General features: G+C 42.8%; 1 protein-coding gene across 3 annotated transcripts in view; it reads left to right on the top strand.

Annotated features, from left to right (window-relative positions):
• Positions 1-25,154, top strand: part of SNTG1 (syntrophin gamma 1) — a 301,850-nt gene that overhangs the window by 153,479 nt on the left and 123,217 nt on the right. For all 3 annotated transcript variants that reach the window (XM_088536360.1, XM_088536359.1, XM_088536357.1), the window contains exons 2-3: positions 17,148-17,202; positions 23,908-24,042. In XM_088536360.1, coding sequence (XP_088392486.1) covers positions 17,176-17,202; positions 23,908-24,042 — 162 coding nt within the window. In that variant the 5' untranslated portion in view covers positions 17,148-17,175. The remainder of the gene's footprint in view (positions 1-17,147; positions 17,203-23,907; positions 24,043-25,154) is intronic.

The raw sequence follows: 25,154 nt of genomic DNA, 5'->3' as shown, positions 1-25,154 counted from the left end.
ACTAAGTTGTATTGATGAATGAATTGAAAGTCCTTTTAAAACTGCTGCATTACATTAAGTACCTAAATTTATGCTGTGTTTGTAACACTCTTACTGAAGACAATAAAACAAGGAAGGGTGATCCAGTAAGGTTATAGAAATTAAAGAAAATAAGCAGTTTAGAAATAATAAAGAAGTTAAAGCTAACCGTTCAGGTCCTAAAAAATGAAAAAATTATCGTACTTAAGAATATAATCTGCAGTTAGTTTAAATATTTATTACTTCAGCTTGCAATTCACCTCTCAAAACCATCTCATCTGAGTTTATATTTTCCTCCATAAGTTACATTTTTTTTTCCAGTTTTGTGCTAACGCTAGTAGAAATTCACCTAGATGTTCCTTTAAAAATGCCGTAATCAGAGAGTCCTGCAGTCGCTGTGGTTGGACGAGGTCTGCGGGTCACCGAGCCCAGGCACAAACCCTGACCCAGGTCCCTGGGCGCCTCCGGGACGCGGGTCCTGGGCTGCCGGGGACAGGACAGGGACAGGGACAGGACAGGACATGGACATGGACAGGGACAGGGACCCCGTCACCCCCGCGCCCTGCGCCAAGGCTGCTCCGCTCTTTCGCTGTACAAATTGTTTCTAATAACTGCCCTAATGTTCCAGACCTTACCAAAACACCACCCTGATTTTATACCTGGCCTCCTTTTGTTCCTTCTTTCTTTCCCTACCCAGAATGGTTAATTGAAGTGCTAATGATTTAATGATCCAGAAATCCTTTTCTTTCTTCTTTTTAGAAGAAATTTGAGCAGATTTTACTTGGACATTACTGTGATGTATATATGTATTTCTTCCTACATAATACATGCAGGGGAAAGACCAGGTTCCAAACTAATATGGTGTAAAAGCTGTTGATTGTAGGCCCTGCTGCCTGTCCCTTTTCCTGGATTCCTGGAGCAGGAGGTCTGGGAATGCCGTGTCACACCACCCTCAGCCTCCCCTTAGCACTGGTGTTATCGCCATGGAATACGGGGGCTAACTCCCAAGGGCAGCTGAAAGTATCTCATGGCTTGAAATTCATCTTTTCTTCCTATCTCCTTTAGAACAAAGGATAAAAGAAGACAAGAATGAAAAAAAAAAAGTGGAGGGAAGGATATAATATAGCTTCTAGATATTCCAATATTGTATATTAAAAGCTTTTTAAAATGTTAGCTTTTGAAATATAATTTGTTTTGAATCAGTGTGGTCCAGGATCAACTGAGTGACAACTAAAGCAACTAAACTGGTTTATATTGCATTTTCAAGAATTTTCTGTCATATTTATTATGGAATGTGTGCTTTACTCTGCAGTCTTGTAAATATGAAAATTCCCTCTCTGAGACACTAAAGTAATTTCTGTAACAATCTGTAAATGCCAGGGTTTTTTAAACAGTATTACTGATGTAGACTATTCCAGATACCTCAAGTTCTAAGGATTTGCTGTTACTCTTCAAAGATGTCATCTGGTATCTTTGCATCATGTGCTAGTAACATTTATTAATTATGACACGATCAAAATTTTAGTTCAAATATTACCGACAAATTAAGAAGTCTTACTGAATCGATTACTCCTGGAAGTTAGATAATCCCCAAATAATTTTGTGATTTTATATATATATATAGGGAGAAGAAAATTTAATCTTAGCAGATGTGGATCCTTAGTTCAGTAACATATTTAAATGTGTTTCTAACTTCTAACTTTTAAGCACTGTTTACAGGAAAGAAAAAAGTTTCTTGGTGAATAAATAACTGAACAGCCCCTTTAGCTATATCCTTAACTTAAAAGAATGTGAGAAATATTATCCCATTATCTACTTCCAAGATACTGTCATGAAGCCTTGTAATATTCTGCCAGATATTAAGTGATGGTTAAATAAAGATGTATTGTATTGATTTGCACTATGGTATCATCAAACTTTTATGTAGCAATTGTGAGGCTCATTTTGAGGTGAATTTTATTATGAAGTTTATTTTCTAAACAGAGAAACAATTAATACTCTTATTAGTTGTGGCAGGTTGTCAGTTATTGGGAGAGAGATCTCCAGTTTGTGAGGAGACTGGAACAGCTGATTTTTGATGAAGAGCTAAAAGAGGAGACGCAGCTTTTCCATGCTCTTCCAAATCCCCGTGTTCTTGTTTTCTGCAGCCTGAACACTAAACCCCTGTCCCAGGCATCAGAAGCTGTTTGCATGCAGAGAGCCCTCAGAACCGGCTCTTTCTTCCTTGTGTGTTTGTCCAAGCAGGACAGACCAACCCGGCCTTCGCCAAACTGGAATACAACCCATGGTACAACCCTTGGGAGATACCACGACCCACCCGTTCTCCTGCAGGATGCAGGGAGTTGATCCAGAGCCGGGTCACAACAGGCTTCAAGGTGAATTGGGGAGATTCGAGCAGGTCGTGACGGAGATCGGATAAGCTCAACAGCATAATAGGTTTTTCCATTGGCTGTGGAAAAGTTCTTGGCTATGGAAAAGGCCCCCTTGTCTTGGCATTCCAAGGCTGCCCACATCCAGTCCAAGGACAGAGGAGATGTTAGAGCAGTTGAACATTGTCAAATACATGGAATGGGATTGAAAAATCCCTTGACCTTGGATGTCTAGGAGAAGACTTTGTTTAATGTGCTGGTTAGACTCTGCCGTGATGGGGTGAACTGTGGTGTTTGCCCATTCACTGCACAGCACCATGTGCATAGTTGTTGCTATTTTTATTATTAATATTGTTTATGTTATTATTTGTGTTTTTAACATGTGTCCTCTTCTGCTTTTCTCACTATCTGATTGTAAGGATCAAAAAGAATTGTGATTGAAACCCTTGGTGGATGTCGACCCTTCTGGTCCTTCCCAAGTCATGCTCACATTACAGATAGTCAGGAAGATGCTTCTGGATCCTTTGCATATTTTATAGGTTAACTGATCATGAAAACTGCTACCTGAAAAAAGCAGCTATTTTTACAAAAGGAATGTTACGCTCATAGGAAAAAAAAAAAAGAAACATCAAAAAACTCAAAATATTTCCCATTAAGTGAACCGTTCTTTTAAACACAGGCTGACAGTTGTTGAAACCACAAAGAAATACCAGAACCTGGAAATGTGCCGTTGCTAGGGCAGCTTCTATCAGCAGCTCACAAAAGAAACCTGCATTTCCAATGCAGAGTGTTTTCCAAAGAGAAGCATTTCTCCAGCTTCCCATGCAGCATGCTAGGCTTTGTTTCTTTTTAAATTGGTCTCCAAGTGTCACATTTTTCAAAGGAATCTGTGAAAATATGATCAAGTCTCGTGGGCACAGTAAGACACAATATTCTGATGCTAGAACCATCCCAAAGGGCTCTCAGTAACATGGCACATTTATATTTTACTTTTTTTTTTTTTGAATTTCAACTAGGATAAAGCTGTTTGATACCAGGGTTTCCCAGACTGGTGTGTACTGAAAATGTGTTTATTAAGTGGTAAAAGGAGTCGTTTGTGTTTTGCGAACCGTGGGCAGAGGAGCCCTTAGCAGGTCTGCAGCACCTGCTGAGCCACGGGCGCGCATCGTCCTGCGCCAGGTCTAACTCAGGTCTAACCTCCCGGCCGCTTCCAGCACGTCCTTGCAGGCGGCCCTGGTGGCACTGCTGTCCCCTACACTGCGAGCAGGAAGCCAGCCTTCCCCCGGGATACAGGGACGTCAGCGGTTCCCAAAAATAGTCCCGTATTTTGTTCTGCCGCATGATCTTAATTGAGCTGAGCTTCCTGCCTTAATCACGGCTTTGAGACAGGTTTGCCAAAGCCCAGATGCTCCTAAACACGTCACAGACCCCTACAACACCCATATTCACTGTGTAGGGGTAGCAGTTGAGGGACACTGACCTCATCTGCTCCCATGCAGTGTGTCAGCAGACCTCCGAGCACAGCGCCTTCTCCTTGGGTTTCTCTCCATGGCTGCAGTATTTCTAAAATAACAAGGATTACTTTTAAGCAGTGGTGACTCAGGAAGTCCCCAAGGCCGCACTGCAGTCATTTGTTTTCAGTAGGCACATCATAAGAAATGAACTATGATAATTCAGGTAATTTTGTGAAAAGATTTTTAAATGTGAGACAGTCATAATAAACACATAAGAAAAAATGTAAAGAAAGTGTCTCTGGCTCTTCCTTATCAGCATTATTTCTTACAGTCAACTTATGCCTATGGTTTACTTTACTTCTTATAGTTTGTTTTTTTCCCTCCTGGTCTGCTGAGCCAATAGAGAATAAAGCAAAATGAAAAACAGTTGGTATCTTTCATATACCTAAAAAATTTGCCTTCAGCATGCCAATCTGAGTTATAATATGGAACACTATTGTTTGATAAAGATAGCAAGATTTATCTCAGAGAAGGTGGGTTTATTCAAGTTTTTGTATGAGAACAGCTCCGAAAAAGAATATAAAATGGAAAATTCAAATGATTTTTTTAAGACACGTCTTCTTATTTTTCTCTGAGGTAAAGATTTATTCATTACTTATTTTTTGAAACTAAAACTTTTATTGCCCTTTACTATCCTTTTCCTGTTCTCAACCTTACCTTTCTTCCCATCTTTTTCTTTCTTTGCTCCTTCTCTTATCAACAATCTCTTGTTCTTTTTTCACATTTTTCTCGTCTTTTTTCCTCCTTTTCATCTTTCCTAGATCTCCTCAGACCGTTTTCGTGGATAGTTTGGAGGAGGTTCTGCTCTGCTTGGGGGAGGGTTTGCTGGAAAAGGATCTGTCCCTCCCTCCAGCACCGTGTCCCCCAGGAGGAGCAGACAGACCCTCTTAACTCTACTCTTTCCATTTCCTCAAAGAGATTTTAAAGTGAGTGAAGAAACTGGTGCCCTGAACTCTGTCCTCTCACCCCTCCATTGACTGAGTCGAGGGAAGTAAAACGATGAGCAGAACTCCTGCTCAGCCTCAGCGCACCGTGTGAATTGGAGACGTTCCTTCCTGCTCTTTAATGTGCCGATACAGATGTACATCAGCCATATGCATGAGTCTGAGAGACGTGAGAAAGACTGCTGGAGACTGAGGTCCGTTTAATTTCAAAACTTACATTAAAAAGGTTTCTTAAAATTGCCATTGAGGTAAGGTAGAAGTTAGAAAAGGCTGAAAATAAGAATTTCTATGCAAACTTAGTCATCATATTTGTGTGTATATACCTTATGACCTAATTTTAATTACAAAATCACAATTTAAAATGTTCCACTGGACCTCACTTAGAAGAAAGATAACTTAAAAAAAGAACAGTGATGAAACACAACAGCACATAATGCGGCATCTTCCTGTGCTCCCGTTTGTGGGCTGCCTTTAGAGCTGTCCTTTGAACTGCCGATGCAGCTCTCACATCTTACCCCTTTTTGTGGGTTTTGAAAAGATAAGCTCCTAGTTTACGCTTATCCTTGCTGATGAAACTGGGTCTGAAGTTGAGAGTAGCTGTGTAACACCGCCTTCATGCACAGTATTTAACTTATCCTCCAAACCTGGTGGCTGTGAGAGAGCTGCCGCTCAAGAGCCATCCCCACGCCAACCCCTGGAGCGTCGCCTGTTGTGCTGGAGCGTGCGGAGCGGCCTGGACGGAACCCGCGGGGGGACAGAAGGAGCAGGTTAACGGGACAGGCAGTAAATTCCCTGGCACGCTTTGATTTCAGTATCCTGCACAGCAGGTCAGATGAGATGCTCCACGCGTTCTGCTCATGCTCTTCCTGGTGTCACTTTTTCCACATGATTCCAGTTTCTCCCACGCCTTTCCCAGTCTTCTGTCTGCACAGGGCAGATTTGCTCCATCATCTCTCACCTACATTTAGTGACTCCTACTCTTCCTTCAGGGCTATTCAAGTGTTACCTACCTACACTGTTTTATTGCAGTCTTGATTCTAGTATTTACATCCCTGAGCTTGTTGCAATTCACCATTTTTCCCTCCCTAATGGCTATTACCAGTTTTGTTTAGGGATTTCTTTTTTTTTTTTTTCCCAAAAATGCTATATACGCTGTATACTCTGTCAGTTTTATACTCATCTGTTCTTATAATGGAAGGTCCAAACAGCTAAAATCTGGCAAACTTAGGAGGAGATAAAAAGATAGAATATGTAGTGCATCCATGAAAGGAGTTATCAATATTAGTCTCACCTTATTATAATGAGATAACACTTGTGAGCATTCAAGACTGTATAAATAACAACAACAACAAAGTCGTTATTTCTACATTATTATTTATTGCTGGACCTTTTTGGCATATTGGTCGGTTCATCCGTTCTGTCACTCTGTGAGCTCAGGGGCACATACAGTGGAATGTAAACTGAAGACAATTAGGTAGGAAACGAGGAGACCGAAGGGAGTGTTTCCATGTTTTATGCAGCTGGTGGAGCAGAGATGGCTCCATGAGCTGCCGTGTGCCCTGCCGGTCCCCGTGCTGGTGTCCCTGGTGCCGCTCGGGATCCCGGGACCCCGGCACGTTCCCAGCTCTCCAGGACCAGCCCTGGTCTGTACAGCAGCCCGTACGCGCCGTTGCTCCGCACGGACCCCCGCAGCAGCAGCCTCTCGACGGTGGCTGTACGGACCGCGACGGTGACCGTTTCCACCACCCTAGGAAGGGCTTCCCGAGAGCCCTGCTCCTGCCACGGAAGCAGGGACACCTGCGGCCTCATTCAAGCTTTTCTTTTTCTTTTTTTTTTTCTTTTCTTTTTTTTTTTTTCCTTCTGGCTGCTTATCTTTTCGTATTTAATTTCTGCAGGACTTTGGTTGTGTTTTCCTATGTGACACATTTTGCATATTTCAAGCTCTCTTGTTACACATGGTGACAATGTGCCACTGCAGGAGCAGTCTGACAACAAACAAACTTGACTTGATGATATTATACCCAGACTGCTACAAATTCCTGCTTTCTGCAGTTCAGAGGAGTTCAAGAGGCTTTTGCTACCATCATATAAAAACTCAAGTGGAAGACTTAATTACATTCATTAGCTCTGAGCAATGTTTTTGGTGTTGGTTTCCCATAAACCCTGGATTCTTATATTTAGAATTCTGCTATGCAAAAAAGAAACAGGGTGAGGACTCTGAAAGAATGACCATAATCTCTCTGACAGATATACTTTCCTAGCTCATGTGCAGCTACATCTTGTTTCTCTTGAAACAATGAATAATATGTTTCATTCTTTCTTAATTTGAGGAAAATAGATGTTTTAATGGTAGGTTTCAGACAGTGGTGCACAGATTTTACCGGTGAACATCCTACTTGTCTGCCCTTCTACATAGGCACTCTTCTTAGACAGGAACAGCACTGTTGATCGCAATATCTGGTAATAATCATGACGCTGAGCTGCAAAAATTCAGGCTTCCGTCTAGGGCAATTTAAAATGATTAAATTGCCCAAATTGCCAGATTATTATTTAGATAGTTAGTTGATGAACACAGTTATTTATGGAAAATCTGTATGGTCATACCGTAGATGCAGGAAAACACTGTGAAGAAAATCAGTGACATTCAAGGATCAATGACCTACCGCAATAAACAACACAAAGTTGTACCTGCAGTACAGATCCTTAGCTGTCTTTAAACAAGAAGTATGAGATTTAGCTCCCATGATCACCAGTTGCATGGGGAGGTATTTTTCTTGTTCTCTGAAGTTGTATCTGGCTTCGAGTGTCCAGGTTTAGTGATTTAAGATCAGTGTTTCAGCAAAAGTGTTGATTTATCAGAATAAAGCGGTACCTGGTTCCTTCTGTTTTAACAGCTTGTACTGAGTGCTTTATCATGCAGCGTCGTAGCTGCTGCTTCCTCATCTTTTCATGCAGCTTCTAGACATATTCACCAAACTTTTTTTTAATCTTCATAACCCAATTCCATATTCAAATAATCAGCGAAAATAAACAAGTGAAAAATGAGGGGCAAGTGTAAAAATGAACATCCAAGAGCATAGGAAGTCAAACGATGCCACTGAGCTGTTGTTTAAGTCCAGTGTCATTCAGTACTACCCTTGGCACCCTTATCCAAAGAGGTATCTTACCCAGATAGGAGTTTCTGCCACACATCCAGAACAAGATTAGGATTCACACCTATGGGCGTATGGGAAAACGCAATAAAACACTGCCACTTTTCTGTCATAAGACAATTACAAATTCATAGAATCATAGAATGCTGAAGGTTGGAAGGGACCTCTAGAGATCATCTAGTCCAACCCCCTGCACACGCAGGGTCACCTAGAGCACGTGGCACAGGACTGCGTCCAAGCGGGTTTGAAGATCTCCAGAGAAGGAGACTCCACAACCTCTCTGGGCAGCCTGTTCCAGGGCTCTGGCACCTTCACTGGGAAGAAATTTTTCCTTAAGTTCCTGTGGAACTTTTGGTGCTTCAGTTTCCGGCCATTTCCTCTAGTCCTATCAGTGGCCACCACTGAAAAGAGGCCAGCCCCATCCTCCTCACTGCCTCCCTTGAGGTACTTCTAGACACTGCTCAGGTCCCCTCTCAGCCTTCTCTTCTCCAGGCTGAACAGGCCCAGCTCCCTCAGCCTCTCCTCACAGGGCAGATGTTCCAGGCCCCTGATCATCCTTGTGGCCCTGCACTGGACTCTCTCCAGCAGCTCCACCCTCTTGTCCTGTGGGGCCCAGAACTGGACACAATACTCCAGATGCGGCCTCACCAGGGCTGAGTAGAGGGCCAGGATCACCTCTCTTGACCTGCTGGAGACGCTCTTCTTAACGCACCCCAGGATCCCATTGGCCTTCTTGGCCATGAGGGCAACTGCTGCCTCATGGTCAACTTATCATCCACCATGACACCCAGGTCTTTCTCCGCAGAGCTGCTCTCCACAAGCTCGGTCCCCAGCCTGTACTGGTGTCTGGGGTTATTCCTCCCCAGGTGCAGGACCTTGCACTTGGCCTTGTTGAATTGCATGAGGTTTTTCACCGCCCAGTTGTCCAGTCTGTCCAGGTCCCTCTGGATGGCAGCGCAGCCCTCTGGGGTATCGGCTACTCCTCCCAGTTTCGTATCATCAGCAAACTTGCTGAGTGAGCACTCTGTGCCTTCATCCAGGTCATGGAGGAATAAATTGAACAGGACTGGACCAAGGACTGACCCCTGGGGGACCCCGCTAGCTACAGGCCTCCAACTAGACTCTGCACCGCTGATCACACTCTCTGGGCCCTGCCATCCAGCCAGTTCCTAATCCATCTCACTGTCCACTCATCTATCCCACACTTCCGGAGCTTGCCCAGGAGGATGTTGTGAGGGACGGTGTCAAAAGCCTTGGTGAAGTCGAGATAGACGACATCCACCGCTCTCCCCTCGTCTATCCAGCCGGTCATTTCATCATAGAAGGCTATCAGGTTAGTCAGGCAAGATTTTCCCTTGGTGAATCCATGCTGACTACTCTTGAGCACCTTCTTATCCTCCATGTGCCTGGAGACAACAGCCAGTATGAGCCGTTCCATCACTTTTCCGGGGACGGAGGTGAGGCTGACTGGCCTGTAGTTGCCTGGGTCCTCCTTCTTGCCTTTTTTGAAGACTGGCGTGACATTGGCCTTCTTCCAGTCTTCCGGCACCTCCCCCGTTCTCCAGGATCTTTCAAAGATGATGGAGAGCGGCTTAGCTATGACATCTGCCAGCTCACGCAGCACTCTGGGGTGCATCCCATCAAGGCCCATGGATTTGTCGGTATCAAGTTTCCTTAGATGCTCTCTGACCCAAGCTTCCTCTACCCAGGGCAAGTCTTCCTCTCTCCAGACTTCTACACTTGTCCCTAGGGCCTGGGGCTCTAAAGGGCTGCCCTTGGTAAACACCGAAGCAAAGAAGGCATTCAGCAACTCTGCTTTTTCTGTGTTATTTGTAACCAGGGTGCCCATCCCGTCCGCCAGCGGACCCACGTTTTCCCTGATCTTCCTTCCTGTTCATATATTTGAAGAAGTTTTTCTTGTTAGTTTTAAAATCCCTTGCCGGATTGCGTTCCAACCGTGCCTTAGCTTTCCTTGTCGCATCCCTGCATTTCCTGACTACGTTCCTGTATTTCTCCCAGGGGGCCTGTCCTTTTTCCATGTTCTGTATACCATCGCCTTCTGCTTGAGCATTCCCACATTGATAAAATCAAAATGTTTGGGCCTTATTCACCTAGTTTCACTCCCACCAAAGTGAGGAAAAGTCAAAATGAAATAATGTTTGAGCTATGAGGTTCAAATCTTGGGAATTTTTTGCCCTGGGGGGATTTAAAATGTGCCATTTCATATTCAGCATAGGGATTGGATTCCTTTCACATATGTCTGTCTTGTTAGTTCAAGCTCTGTCAAGGCTTGCTAGAGATTCTGCTTCAAGTTGTGGCATATGAGGAGACATGGCATCATTTCTTAAGAAACCATTTGTATTTTCATCACTATATGTGAAAAATTTCAGTCAATTAACAAACTGGGAATTTGCGATACTTTATACCCTTACGCACATATATTGCACATTAATCCACGTATAAAGCATAACAGGTTCACAAGCTTTCCACAATTAATTAAATGAACTTCGTCCACACTACGTCTGGCATTACTTCTCTTTTTTAATATGTTTTTAATTGCCATTGCCATTTTTGTTTACTAGTATTGCAATTTTTTTGATCTGGCACATGTGCATATATAAAAGTATGTATGCACACATATGTATATTAGATATTTCTACATGGTCTGAAAAATCTCAAATAAACATTTATTTTACTCTTTTCCTTTAATGAAAGTTAAGAGATAGCAGAATAAAATTGTTATTTTTAAGCTTATATGATATGTTCATTATCTTTTAAATTTTATTGAGGTACTATCCCATTCTGCAGTATTAATGGTAATGTAAAATCAATAATGGATGATTCTGTCCATATCACAGAGGCATAAGCAAGTAAAAATGCCTTTTTTATGTTAAAAGTATACAGATATTTTAAAAATTTCTGATGGAATGATATTTTCTGCAAATTCTTCTGGAAATTAATATATCTACTTTTTTTTTTTTCTCCTAAAACGGTAAATGCTGCTATGCAAGTACCCTGCAATACGCACATCCAAATCTTGCCAGAACAACAGAGCAAACAGCATAACAAAACATTTTTTGAAGCTGATCTGGCTAAACTTGTGCAGATAAATGGAGGAATAGTCCTGCCATCAGTGAGGAAATGTAAAGTATGCTGTGATATTGTATTTATGATTTATTAGTCTGAATCTGAGATGGCAGATTTAGGATTAGTGGGAATTTTGTACACGAGTTTTGTGCCAACAGAATACAGTTCACAAAGAACTACAACGTTTAGCCGAAACAAATTTAGCAAGTATATTATAGTGCTCTCTTACTGCATAGTCTGCATAAGTTCCTTTGCTCTGTGAATATACTTCTCAGAAATATTTTGTGCATTTATTTCCTCTTATGTTCATACAGACCTTTTTCCACTTGCCTATTTGCAAAGCATGTTATTGCACAAATTACTTACACTTATTACACTTATTTTGCACAAATCTTACTTGTTTTGGCCATAAAGGAAACCTCTATAATTATTTAAATAGGTATAAAGGTATATATTGCCATATGATTCTAACGTCTAGTTTCTCTGAAGCTGATAGGGCTTTTCCTTATTCTTTTTCTTTTTTCTTTTTCTACTAGCTGTAGAATAATGTGGTAATTGAGAGGGCATCACCAAGGTAAAACTTCCACTGAACTATGGCAAGCATTCCTCAAGCATTCCTTGCCTGCACGTTAATTTGAACAAGCATGTTCCACTTTTGAAGAAGTTGAAGTCTTTAGTTTACTTTGGTATCCAAGTGATCCCAAGAACTGTGCAAATGGAAATCTCCCAAGTCTTTTTTTTTTTTCCTTTAATAAAGTGAAATGAATAGATGCAATCACTCCAAATTATTTGCATTTGCCATAAGGGTCAGAGACACAAAATTTGTATTTACCTGGGGAAGACCTGCCTTGCCACATCTCTTTTGCAAGGGCAGTCAGTGTCAGAAGGAGAAGCAGCAGTCCTCAGTGCCAGATAGAGAAGAACTTGAGTTCATCGTTGATACAAGGCACTGTTTTGTGCTTTGAGAAACCTTGAGAAACTGGCCTAAATCCTGTAAGTTCCTACTGCCTCCAGAGCGGGTCAGATATGGAGATATTTATCCCCCCGTTTGGGCTTGAGATCTGTGCTTCCTGTCTTAGAAGTTAAGGATGTAACTATATGCAGATATGTCAAGTGAATCACCCAAAGAAAATGTAGCAAAAGCAAGAGATTGAACACAGATGTTTTTCTGGCAGTGTCAGGCTTTATCCTAAAGCCAAGCTTTCCTGCCCGTATAGCAGTTCACAAAACGATGAGTGTTAGCAGTCTTTTCGTGCCTGCGATCCAGCCTTGCCGTTTTCCAAAGCTTCTCCATTAATGCCGCTTTTTTCCTCTGAAGGATTGGATGTTGCAGTGCTACCCAGGTACTTCCATCATCTTGCTTTTGCCCATGCTTGACAAGCCAAGCAGCATGGGGTACTCATCAAGTCTTTATGTGAGTCTTTTTTCTGGGGGCACTACATATTTATTAGTACAAATGATACTGCATAAATACACTGGCGCCCAGCATACATTCATTCTGATAATACTGTCTTCTGGCTCATTGATTCTTGACAAACTTTATGTTTATGCAGTGAATCCTTAATGGGGCTTGCTGATTGTGAATCCTTGCTATTAAAACAATAAATTATGACTGTCAGGTAAATATTTCTCTTGTTTTAGCCAATGTAAAATGAATTAAACATTTTAAAACCTTGTTAGCTACTAATTACCAACTTCAGTTCTTTTGAAGCATGAGCTTCACTAGGGGTTGGACATTTCATTGCCAAGCTTTGTTTCCTTGCTGACAAAGTGACTGCACAGCTGCAGCAAGTCTAAATTCATCTTAGTTTTGCCATGGGTGCTGGATGCTTGCAGTACATGCAGCTTAGGGGCCTCCAACTTCCTGAACGTATTTCAGTTGAAATTAATTTATTAAGGTGGTAATTTTGTCCTGTCATGTGTAGAAAGTTCTCCCTATTTTGAGCTTTATAGCTGGACTAAGGTTGTGTGCACATCTAGGGACTGTCTGTTCCAAAATCATTGAGAAATTTTACACCAAATCACTCTAATATAGTAATACCCTAGATTTCATTAAAAAGTAAGGAAATAATTCACTGAAATGATATCAGAAGCTACTTTAAATTATTTGTATTTGTTAAAATATTGTTTCTCCATGATTTTTTTGGGTGTATAGAATATTTTATTTTTATTTTGTATCAGTAACCTTGAAAATGAAGTGTTCCTTTTTATTACTTAAATAATATTCCATTTAGCTCATGGCATTCTCAACATTTAGAAACAAAATATTTAATATTGCTCTTGAACGCACATGTTTTTTTGTTTTGTTAGCAGTTTATGGAATATGTTGGAATACGGTGCCATGGAGCTGCTTTTTGAAGTTACATGATTCCACCCCTGGAGTACGGGTTGAGGAGTGAAGGAGCAGGGCACTGCTCGGGTGCTCATTGCGTGTCCTCAACGCAGCCGTCCCTCAGGGCCACCATTGCCTTCAGCCGCACCATCCTGCTCCAGCCATGGATTTCCCTCCAGAACACAAATGCTTTAATAATGCAGCTCGGCAAATGTTTTCTCAGTGTCGAATAAACTCCCGTTCCACCAAGGGGGTACCACAACCTGTTCCCAGCCTGTCTGCCACGTGTTTTTCCTTTGCGTGTGTCAGCAGAGATGAGCCAAGTACGTTTGGTATCTCCTGTTTTGAGCAGGGAGTAGAATTCCCGGCTTGCAGGGAGTAGGAAGGAGGGAAAGCAGCTTTTCCAGGCCTGCCTGTTCCTGTCCCTGCCTGCAGGGGTTCCTGGACCCGTTAGAGGGACCCGCTGCTCTGCTGCCTCCCCTGTTTGAACCCCCGGGTCATGGGTGTTTGAGGAACCCGCGTTCCTGCTCCTCACTGCGAGCACCCGCGGCCTCCCCTGTTTGAACCCCCCGGGCCGTGGGTGTTTGAGGAACCCGCGTTCCTGCTCCTCACTGCGAGCGCCGCCGCGGCCTCCCCTGTTTGAACCCCCCGGGCCGTGGGTGTTTGAGGAACCCGCGTTCCTGCTCCTCACTGCGAGCGCCGCCGCGGCCTCCCCTGTTTGAACCCCCCGGGCCGTGGGTGTTTGAGGAACCCGCGTTCCTGCTCCTCACTGCGAGCACCCGCGGCCTCCCCTGTTTGAACCCCCTGGGCTGGGGGTGTTTGAGGAACCTGCGTTCCTGCTCCTCACTGCGAGCGCCGCCACGGCCTCCATGCCGCAGCCCTGGGAGCACCAGCAGGTCCCGCTCCACCTCCTGGAGCAGAGCTGCTCCCCGAGGCAAAGCCATGGGCAGAGCCATGGGCAAAGCCATGGGCAAAGCCATGGGCAAAGCCATCGGCAAAGCCATGGGCAAAGCCATCGGCAGAGCCATCGGCAGAGCCACCTCCAGCCGGAGCTGAGGCTGGAGGGGTGACATGACGGTGACATGGAGGAGGGCGCCCAGGAGAGCGCCAGGGCGGCCGCTCAATACGGCGGAGGGCGCAGGGCGAGGAGGGCACGGGGTGCCCGGGGCTACCCACGGTATTCGTCAGCAGGACGTTCCACAGCCTACGGTTTTGAACAGCATTTGCTTTATCACCTCCTCAAATTATATTTGTGCTTGTTGACTCTTTTCAGGTACTATCGGAAAACATAATTATTAATTATTAGGGCATTTTGTCAATGTGATAAAAATTCTGTGTGATGGGTGATATATACTCTTATAATTTTATAATCTAGAGAGTTTATTTGCGATTGAAATGCTGGAAACTTGAAGATTCTGAGCTGATGTAAGAGACGGTAAAGTTTGTAAAGCCTAAATACATTGCATATTGTAAATTAAAATTGTAAATGAACATTTTATGTTCTGTTAATTAAGCATCCTAATTTAAAAATTGCTGACAGACTGAAAAAGAAACATGATAATGGACTTAAATCTGCTTGTGTCCAGCTGAGGAGCAGTAAGAAATAAATTATACTGAAGCAGTGTCAACAATTTTGGAAAGATTATTTGCTGATGCTTGTCGAATACCTGACCAATATGTACACTGACTGCAAAAGGTGTGATTTTTTCCGAGATTTGTGTAGCTCCAGATTTACATTTTGGTCAATGTTTTGATAGTGATAGCTCTTTTCACAAATGGTGAATGATTGTGTTCAATCACCTGTCTCAGTGGAATTTCCGAGTGCAGTGGTAACAACGTGGGCTGTTCCTATGGGAAATGAACGTCAGCGCGTTGGTTGTCTGTGCGTTGCCTTGTGCCTTGTCCTCCCTCCGTGTGACTTGGCACACGCAGGGCTCGGCGGGGCCCTCGGCCGGCCGGGTCCCTGGGCAGGAGGGGTCCCGACTGCAGGGCTCGTCCTCGCTCCGGACCCAGGGCTTCGTTTGCCCTCACGGTCCTCAGAGCAAAGTTAGGACACTACGGTTCCTGCCTTTGGAAAACAGCATTGCCCTCGGCATTTTAAACCAGCAGTGGTATTTAAACTATTGTAAAGTTCTGGTTTGCCTTTTTTTTCTTTAAAAAGTAAGCCCTAGGAGTTATTTTAATTCATCGGCTATACAAACAGCCACGGAACTTAATTGCTGACTGAGGAACTTAATCATTCTTGACTCTTTTTCTGCAAATATTTCTGAAATGAAAAGATAAATAAATGGAACTAAACAGAAAAACAAAGCAAACAGAGCCAGAAATACTGAGTTCACAGATATAGATAGGATATAGATCAAATGTGAGCTGAGAAAGCATTAGTAAGGACTCTGTGCAATGCTTCAGTGTCTGTTTTTAAGATATGGAAGTTCCAGCAGGCCAAGATCTTTTCAGGAATCTTTTCTAAGGCGAATAAAGCTTCCTTGCAAGTTCAGTTCACTTGGTATCTGGAAAGAGGGGCTATAAAAACAGCAAGGGAACATACTGCATTGCACAGGAACTGTCCCACAAGAGAGTAAATCTTCAAGGTGAGCAGGAAATAACGACGTGCCGCTTCCAAATCCCTTCACCCAGCCAAACCAGGCTGGGAAAGGAAAGGCTGTGGGACTGCGAAGCAAGCAGAGCCTTGTGGATCCACAATAGGAATGCCAGACATGTGCAAGTGCTGGGGTTCAAACAAAATCAGTTCGGGGCATCCAAACAAATTAAGCAACATGACTTTTTTGAATGATTAGTGTTTGCATTTTTGTACTAAGTAAGGTCTATTCTTCAGTTGTATTTTAAACTTAGGCTGACACAAACAAAAATTCTGTTGCGGCTTTGAGCAGTCATTCAGAATAGTAATAAAATGCTTGATGGAAAGGATTTCTATTACAGGTTTTGTTTCTCAAGCCATTAAATAAAATGCCTGTTTTGCCCGGGAAGAGTTTCCTGGAAGTGTTGTTCCTTGATGCAGCAGTATTTCTACTGCAGTAGGGCAGTGTTATTAGCCTCTGATTGAAGCTTGTTCCAATAACATTTTCTCATAAATAAATGAAGGTGTGTGCATTGGGATGACATACTCCAGGCAATGGCCTAGGAAAGTAATAATCGCAGGATTTGGTGTGACATTTTGCCAGTGCTCTCATGTAGTCCTGACTTTTCTAACTTTTTTTTTTTTAACCTAATAAGTATTTCAGCAAAGTAAGCTGCTATTAAATGATGCTGGCCTTCTTGGAGAGATTATGTATGCTAAAAACATGCAGTTAGATGAGAGGTATTCATGCATGTTTTTAATTAGGGGAGGAAAGATAAAGTGAGTTTCATAGCGGAGAGAGCATTTTGAAGAGCTGCACTTGGTCATTCCCTTCTGGGATATTTCTTCCAAAATTCTCCAAGTTCGGAAAAGAAATGAAAATTCCCTGAGCGCTGCGGTGAGTGTGAGCGCTGTGCAGGGAGGAGGCTGCTGAGGGGAGCGCTGCCCTCGCTGCTGTGCATGGAGCCAGGCTGCAGCCCGGAGCTCCTGACGCTTCCAACCCCTGCAGCCTGGAGCGTTCCTCCTTTGAACCAGCGACTGTGACGGGATCTGGCCAACAACAGTGCGATCGCTTTCTGCTCAGCTCAGACTGCTAACTGCTACACTTTACAGTATCGTTTTCATTGTAATGAAATCTTTCTCTCTGTTTTAGACAAATATCACTTGCTGTGCCATAGCACATGGATTTCAGGACCGCCTGTGAAGAGGTAGGATCAGATATTTTTCTTTTCAAACAATATGAGAATCAAAATCAATGTTCTCCTAATCCTTTTTATATGCAAAATCTTTTTTTTTACCTTTTTTTTTTTTCTGAAATGAGAGGAATTATATAATCACTCCAATGCAAGTTACTCACTGGATCCCTCTATGGTGGCTGACAGATTTGGTAGGGGAACACGAAAGGCTTTTCCAAGGTGGACTCCCTACTCGCCCTGGCCCCATCCTCTCCCAGGTCCCTCTCCGGGGCCGGTACGGGTACAGGTGTCTGTGCTTTGTGTCTAATGGAAAGCCTGAACATGAGGAAATACCGAATGGAGCCGGAATCTGCCTATCAGTGTTGGACAAGATGAAGGGGAAAGAAGGTGCATGAGGGCAAAGCCTGTGAACGTAACCAAAATGAAAAACAAACAACCAATAAAACCCCCACAAACCTGTGTTTCTGATTTGATGCATACTTTCATTTGATTTGACTCTAAAATATATGTAGTTTCATAATATCAATGCAAATCAAGGCAGTTCACTTCAAATGGGGAAAATGCTTAGGTTTCTGTATTCACACTAATTTTGCCTTAAAGAAAGTAAATGAGATCTACTCTGTAGATGTTAACAGAATACATTTACTAAATGATTGATAACTCTTTCAGTATGTGCTCACAACTTCAGAGGTGGAGGCACCATAAGAACCATTCACAACAAATTAGATAATGATGTTATTTTGATTAAACCATAATAAAAAGTACTTGCAACCTGAAGTTTGACCATAATTCCATGACTCTGTGATAGGAAAGTAGAAGTGAAGAAATGGGAACAGCAGAAGGACCAAGAAGTCATTGCAGCTAAAGAACAGTTTTGCAGCTTGGCTTTTTGGCTTGAGAGTCAATTAGTATAAGTTAGGGGGAAATAATGGGAAAACAAAACAAAACAAATTAAAAAAACAGGCTAAATTATATTGAAACATGGCAGCATCTGAAAGAAACCATAGGGTCAAAAAATGATGATGTTAGTGAAACTTACCTGTGGAAAGGATATCACGATGATTGTCCAGGATGTGATGTGTCAGGCTTGAATACGTCAGAAGACCAATTTAAGATCTAAATTCCATAATGCAGTATCTATCTCCCTGATTACTAGCCTTGATAGATGGACTTTTTTTTTTGCGGAGGGCAGTTCTTTTTTGAATGAATTTACTGACCAGAGGAGACAGATGCAGTTTATTTTCGTGCAGTTTTATGTTGTTATTAAAATCCCAGGCTAGGAAAGATTATTCTGTGGCTGTTCCTCATGGTGATTATGTCTTTTATGGTCTATATATTTAATTCTAAGCTGGCGATTTCCCCCTTTGTAAATGCTGTGCCATGCTGTCAAATAGCAGGGCTAGTATTTCTAATGCTTTCATTTTTTTTTAAAGCAGGTTCAACTCATAATTTACTCCCAAAATCACAAGATGGAAAAATGAAAGGCAACTTGCTTAAAATGCCTGTGGAAATGTCCTGTGATGGCAGACTTAGGTTTCTGTTTATGAAACATTGATACATGCACATGTTCACACTAGTTTTCAGTTTTCTGTTATCACCCTGTTTAGATTTCTTCATTTCAACTGTAATGACTGTAGTGATGATAATCCACTCTTAGTAAGGACACTGGCAATTCACATGTCAAAATTTCTTGTCTTGTAGTGTCAAAAAGTATTTTTTTCTTTAAAGAAGCACCTTAGTTCAGTAAGAACTTCACATATATATTCATATATATATAGGTGCGTGTGTATATATGCATTTTCAAATGCCTCATTTACATATTAAATTAATCAGAGTGCATGAAACAAGCAAATTCCCTTTACAAGATTGTTCTTTGGAGAAATCAACTTATCAAGACTGCGATAGCCAAATACCACAGCTGGCAGACCAAGGAGAAAGGAGTTGAGCCCAATGGAGCGGTTCGGTTCCGGCTGGCGTACGGAATCCCCGTGCAGGAAACGTGCCGTCCTGTGGATTGTGCAGTGTTGCTCCCTGGTAGAGCAGGTTTGAGCGGGTCTTTCAGCCCTGAATCACAAACTGAATAGCTCTGCGCGTGTCTGAGCTGCTGCCCAGTTTTGGCACTCCACGAGCTTTAACACAGCGCGAGCAGCGCGCCCCGGACCGGGTAGCTGGAGCGTTTGGAAAGCGCCGCTGCCCAGCTCTGACAGCACCCGCACCCCTGTGTGCATCGTTGTCACCCGCACCCCTGTGTGCATCGGTGTCACCTCCACGTTGGAGCTCGGGTTTCCTCTGGCACTGCCCTCCTTGCCCTTGGAGCTCGGGTTGGGGTTTCCTCTTGCATTGCCCTCCTTGCCGCTATGTGACCATGACAATGCCCCGAGGGGCAGCGGGGACGGCAGTGCCACCTCCGCTGGCGCCATCGGCTCCTGCATCCGCCGCGCTCCCGACTGCGCCGGCTTCCTCGTGCCGATCTCGGTTCCAGGGCATCGCAGAGGTGGTTGTGCAGCAGGGCACGCTGGCCAAAGAGAAATGAAAAACTCAGCCACCTTGAAAGGAGTGTTTGAAGATTTTTAGGTTTTTTTTTCTTTCTCTTTCATTCTTCCTTTCCTTCATGGACTTATCTATGCCTAGATAGCTGGGAAATGTCAGGGTCTTTTTCATGTGTAACTTAAAGAAAAGCAAACTGTCTTGTTTTATTACCGTAGGGCAAAAGAATAGCCACAGTAACATTAAAAGTACATATTGATCCTGTGAAAACTGAAAGAAGACTTAAAAAGTCAGAAATAAGCATAGTTTTTTTTTCTTAGCATAATTAACAAGGAAAACAACAAAAAGGAAAAAAAAGTAAAAATAAAAAATATTCTGGGAGAAGGTCTGCCATTATCCTTGTATGGGCTAGATAAAATCAAAATTTACAAATTTTTGTTTGACGTCCTGCAAAAAATGGCTTTGGAAGCAATAGAAAGTTTTAAAGTTCCTTCTATAATTTAGTATTTTTGTATGCAATTAATAAAAATCACGGTGCTAGCCTATATGTGTAAACTGTAGCTTTTCTGTGTATTTCCTCTGAAATTAATTCTTAAATATTTTTGAAGGCCTTTTATATCACATCAAACTGTTAATGCTATATAATTATTTAGAAGTTCCTTTCAAAAGTGTAAGGAAGGGCCAGATCTTATAGAAAGCCGAGGAAGCCACAGAGTACACAGTACACATAGTGCACTTCATAGACTAAAAACATATTTGAAGCATTTTTTTTTCCATTGCATTGTTGCTAATAATGATCCGAGCGTGGCCCAACCATAGGAAGGGGACGTGTGTGACTCTGCAGAAGCACCTGCCTTGGGGCCTGCTCTCCCTGGTGGTCTAAGGCAGCCAATCCAGCACGGGTTGACAAAGCAAGGCCCAGGCACGATCCCGCGCGGCCGTCCCAACGCTGGCCGTGTCCGTGCGGGACGGGCAGCAGGTCCCGCGTTCCCGCGGGGACAGGACGGGCAGCAGGTCCCGGGTTCCCGCGGGGACAGGACGGGCAGCAGGTCCCGCGCTCCACGAGGACAGGACGGGCAGCAGGTCCCGCGCTCCCGCGGGGACAGGACGGGCAGCAGGTCCCATGCTCCCGCGGGGACACGAGCTCTGCCGAGCCGCCATCCTGCCAGCCTGAAGCATGAAGAACGTAGGAGGTACAAATGTAAGCAGGACAGTGTTGCTGGAAATTTGGGCTCAAAGGTGTATCTGCTTCATAAATGTGGTACTCTTGTCTGTCCATGTCTGTAGCGAGGCAGTGCAGCTTATTGCATGGGAGCAGGAGGGCAGCCTGGCACGGCCGCGCGCTGACAGCTCCCGCGGCTCCCCCGATGTGTCCCTGCTGTTTATTGCTGCAGGACCCTCTGACACAGCGACACAGAGAAGCCCGGAAAGGGAAAATTTAGCGGAATGTCTTGGTGGAATCCCCTAAAAAATTAAAAACAGGAACAAAAGCTGGAATCAGCCAGAGCTCCTCACCGGCCCCATCCCAGCCCGTCAGATGTGAGAGGTGGCCGGAGCAGGGCCCAGGGCAGCCTGGGCCACCATCCTGCAGGATGGGTGCTCATGTGCCCTGTGATTTTACAGGAAAGCGCTCGATCTTGCCACTCTGCATGAGAGTGCAAGAATTCGTATCTTTATTTGGTTCAACCTCAGGAAATTAAAAAAAAATCTGTAAACAAAAATGAAATATAATAGAAAAGGTTAAATGGCAATCTTTGTTTGCAAGGCTCATCTTGAGCTCATGCCATAAAACCAAACTAAATTTCTACCATCATCTTCTAGGTTCTTCTCCTTTACATGTTGTTTTGGCTGTTTGGTAGGAGATGAAAGTGTGTAACATAATTGAGGATTTGAATTTTAACTGTCTCATAAACGCAGTTCCATGAATCCCAACAACGTTAATGTGGTTGGTTACCTTCCAGAGCGCGTGATGTCAGTGAGATCTCTGAGCCCGTGGGTCAGTCTTGCAAAGGTCTGAAATGTTTTGCTATTCTCACGCTTGGTTTCCTTGCTCAGGGTGAATAAACTCTGCCCACATCCATTTCTAAATCAACTTGAATCTTAGTTTATTCTGGTGCCTAGTGGTGTCCGATATGGTTATATGCACCTCAATTCCCCCCACAAAGTCCCTCGCTTTGTGCAGGAAGCCTCTCTGCAGGTTTTACAGAGCAATCGGCCAGACCAGCCCCGTGCAGTGGAGCAGGACGGAGCTGCAGGACGCAGTGTATCGGGGGAGGCAGGTCATCCTCTATGGCCGGGGGAGGCTTCTCTGCAACCTTCTCCGCAGAAAAAGCAGCGTTTTGTGCCTGTCGGTGTTTATAGGCAGCCCCTTCTGCTTAGCTTCATTTGTAGCTTTTTGTGTTCACCTTTCACTGTCATTGCCTACTTCACAAGCTCTTGGAGTTAAGTGGCTTTTTTTCTGTATACAGAAGTTATAAGGAAAAGGAATAGGGAACTTAGCTATTTCGCATTCTGTCTATTTAAATAACAAGACATTTTAGGTATACTAGTTTTTATCACGTGTATTTTTCTAGTGGCGTTGGATATATAGCTCCATTGATGATCCATTTATTCCATTGCTTTGTCCTTTAAGACCAGCTTCTATGTCACCCCATTGCAAAGACACTTACATTTTGGAACAGGGATGTATGAGTTCTGAGCCAAGCTTCCCCCTCTGAGTTCCCCTTTCGGCGTGTGGAGTGCTCGTGGATAAATTCTGCTGATCCGATCCTGGTATCCAAGAAAAAATGCTCTCATGAGTGATTGCTCCACATGAGATAGAATTAACAGAACGGAGGTTGTCAGTGCAGAATGTTGTACAGAGCTATTTAGAGGTTTGTCCTTGACCTTCTACTTTCCTTAAGGTAGAGCAAGAGCTATTTAAATTTAGAACTTCTAGTTGCCTACCGCCAATTGCATATTTGTGTTTTACTCTGCTTTTTGGTGGTGCCGGGTGTTTTTTCTCTCCACGTTATGGTTATAAGGTGCCAGAGCATATTATGGGGAGATCTTTCAAATGCTTTTTCAGGCTCTTGCTTGAAATGGAGCCTTCAGATTAAGCCAGGTCTTCTTCAGCAAAGAAAGTCACAGCAAGGCTTTTTTTTTTCGCTTGATCCATTTTTAAAAGAGCTTTTACATACACTAAGTTGAAATCTGACCTGAATTACGATACTGGAAGCTTTCTTATTGTCATTGATAAATCCAAGAATTGAAATCATTTTTATCTATGACTTGTTTCTGGAATATATATATATATATATATATATATATATTCAGACAGCTTTAGTTATATAATTTTTGTAAAATGTGCATTGTAACAATGAATTTTTAGATGATGTATAAGTTTCTTATACCAAAAATGACCTACCAATATGACTTTTACAAAGTACATAAGGAGTGTTATTTTCAAAACAGCATTCAGGGAAAGATTATGAAATACTGCAGGTAGTTACTGCTCAAACCTTTTATGTAAAATGCCAAAAAAACAGTAGTGTAAAAGTTATTGCCACAATGACACAGTTATGTCGATGGAAAGACATTTATTGTACATTGAAGAATCCTGCAAAATTCCCAACTTCTAACCAGAAATAAAATACAGAAGCATGAAGTCAGTTACTAGAGGAAGTTTCGTTCTTTGATGTCTTTTCTGTTATACTGAAATGCAGCATCCTCTTTTGAAAAACAACAGAAAAGCTGAAATCAGTGTTTTACTCACAGAGCAGGAGCTCACGACACGTTATAGTTGGCTGCTACTGGATACATTTAGAACTGGCATTTTTTTAGGAATTATTATATGCCTTCCTTTCTCAAAATCCGATGTAATATGCAGGAATATCAGGTTTAATGTCATGTCTAAGTAAGAAATTATTTAATCTAGTGTTGGATAGTATGAGAGTAGCTTCTCTTAAGCAGGAGTTTCCCTATTTGATCATTAACAAAATATGATACCAAAATCCCCCTCTACTGCCTCCTACCCTGACCATCGTTATTTTATAGTCCGAGCAATAAACAGATATAGCAACCCTGTTAATAGCTTTCCATATGTGCTGACATGCTTCTGTTAATGGTGCTGATCTCTAAGCTGTGTCTGTTATTCCATTTGCTGCAATACAGTTGTTGGCAATACAACTTCAATACAACTTGCTTACCAAGGCAACTTTTTTTTTTCTCTCCTGGGTTCCTTTCCTGAAGACAAAGACAGGGATTTGTTTGCTGCAGGATGGTAACCAGGAGCCTTTCAAAGTGCGGCTGCACTTAGCCAAAGATATTTTGATGATCCAGGAGCAGGATGTGATCTGCGTGTCTGGTGAGCCTTTCTATTCTGGTGTAAGTAGCCTTTATTTCTTCTTTTAAGATGCCCTTTGTAAAATTACTGGGTGTGAATGTGCACATGTGTGTGTTTGACTCTTACAGCTTGGTATTTCATTGTATAAATTAACACCGAGTTTATTTTAATGTATCATGTGCTGAGACTGAGTCTAGCACTGCTCGTTTATGAAGCAGGTCTGCATTCGTCCTTAAATACACTTAATGCTCTTAATGCAATAACGGGTGTCTCTTCCTGGGGATACGGAAACCTGACTGCGCTCGTGTATCTGGGTGATCCCCCAAGGAGATGAACAGTTCATGTACAACATCCCCGAGCCCTTCGGGATGGAGGGGCAGGAATGTTGGAGCGCTGCCCTCCGTGGCACCGGGCGAAGCGGCGGCGCCAGCGCCAGGTCCCCTGGGCCAGGAGAGCGCGACCGGCACCGCGCGGTGTCACCGTGTGCCCAACGCCTGGGGAGGATCCACGCCGGGGTTCGTAGGTAAGGAAGCGAGTCCTGGAGACAGTTATTTGAAAGGTTTTAAAATGTTACACAATAATATTTTAGATTTTTGAAGTATTATAATTCTAAGTTTATATTTAATTGTAGAAAATAGCTAAATAACTTAATAGAAATCATTTACTGTTCATTTCTATAGGTATTTCTGTAGATACTGTAATTTTATTTTATAGACATAGTTCTACAATTTGTTGGAAAATATCATGAACATTGTGTTCTCCATTTAAGCTGAATAAAACTATCGTAGGTTTTCATGTTAAGTCTTGTAAGACATAGCACTGTAATATCTTTTTATGTAAATACTTTCTGACTACTATTAGGCTTTGTATTAAAAATTAATTCCTGCTGTTTCCATGTTCCTGTATCTTAATGTATGAGTGTAATAAAAAGATACAAAGCATAAAACAGAAAAGAAAAAAGATAAAACATTTATAATGTTAGTTCTGTGGAAGACCAGTGGTGAATGCGTAGGAAGATCCACTGGACTAAAACATCTTGAGACAAAACAACTTGAGGCTGAACATCTCAAGGAGAATATTTCTGAGTTTTCCTTTGAGGCAGGAGGGTCGCCCTGTCCTCGTTGTGTCCATATACATGGGGTTAATTTGCAGG

This window comes from Tinamus guttatus, unplaced genomic scaffold, assembly GCF_059628265.1.
Source record: "Tinamus guttatus ecotype Peru unplaced genomic scaffold, ASM5962826v1 Tinamus_guttatus_pri_ptg000659l, whole genome shotgun sequence".
NCBI lineage: Eukaryota > Metazoa > Chordata > Aves > Tinamiformes > Tinamidae > Tinamus > Tinamus guttatus.
Note: the sequence above shows the minus strand (reverse complement) of the source record. Positions and strands in the feature narration are given on the sequence as shown.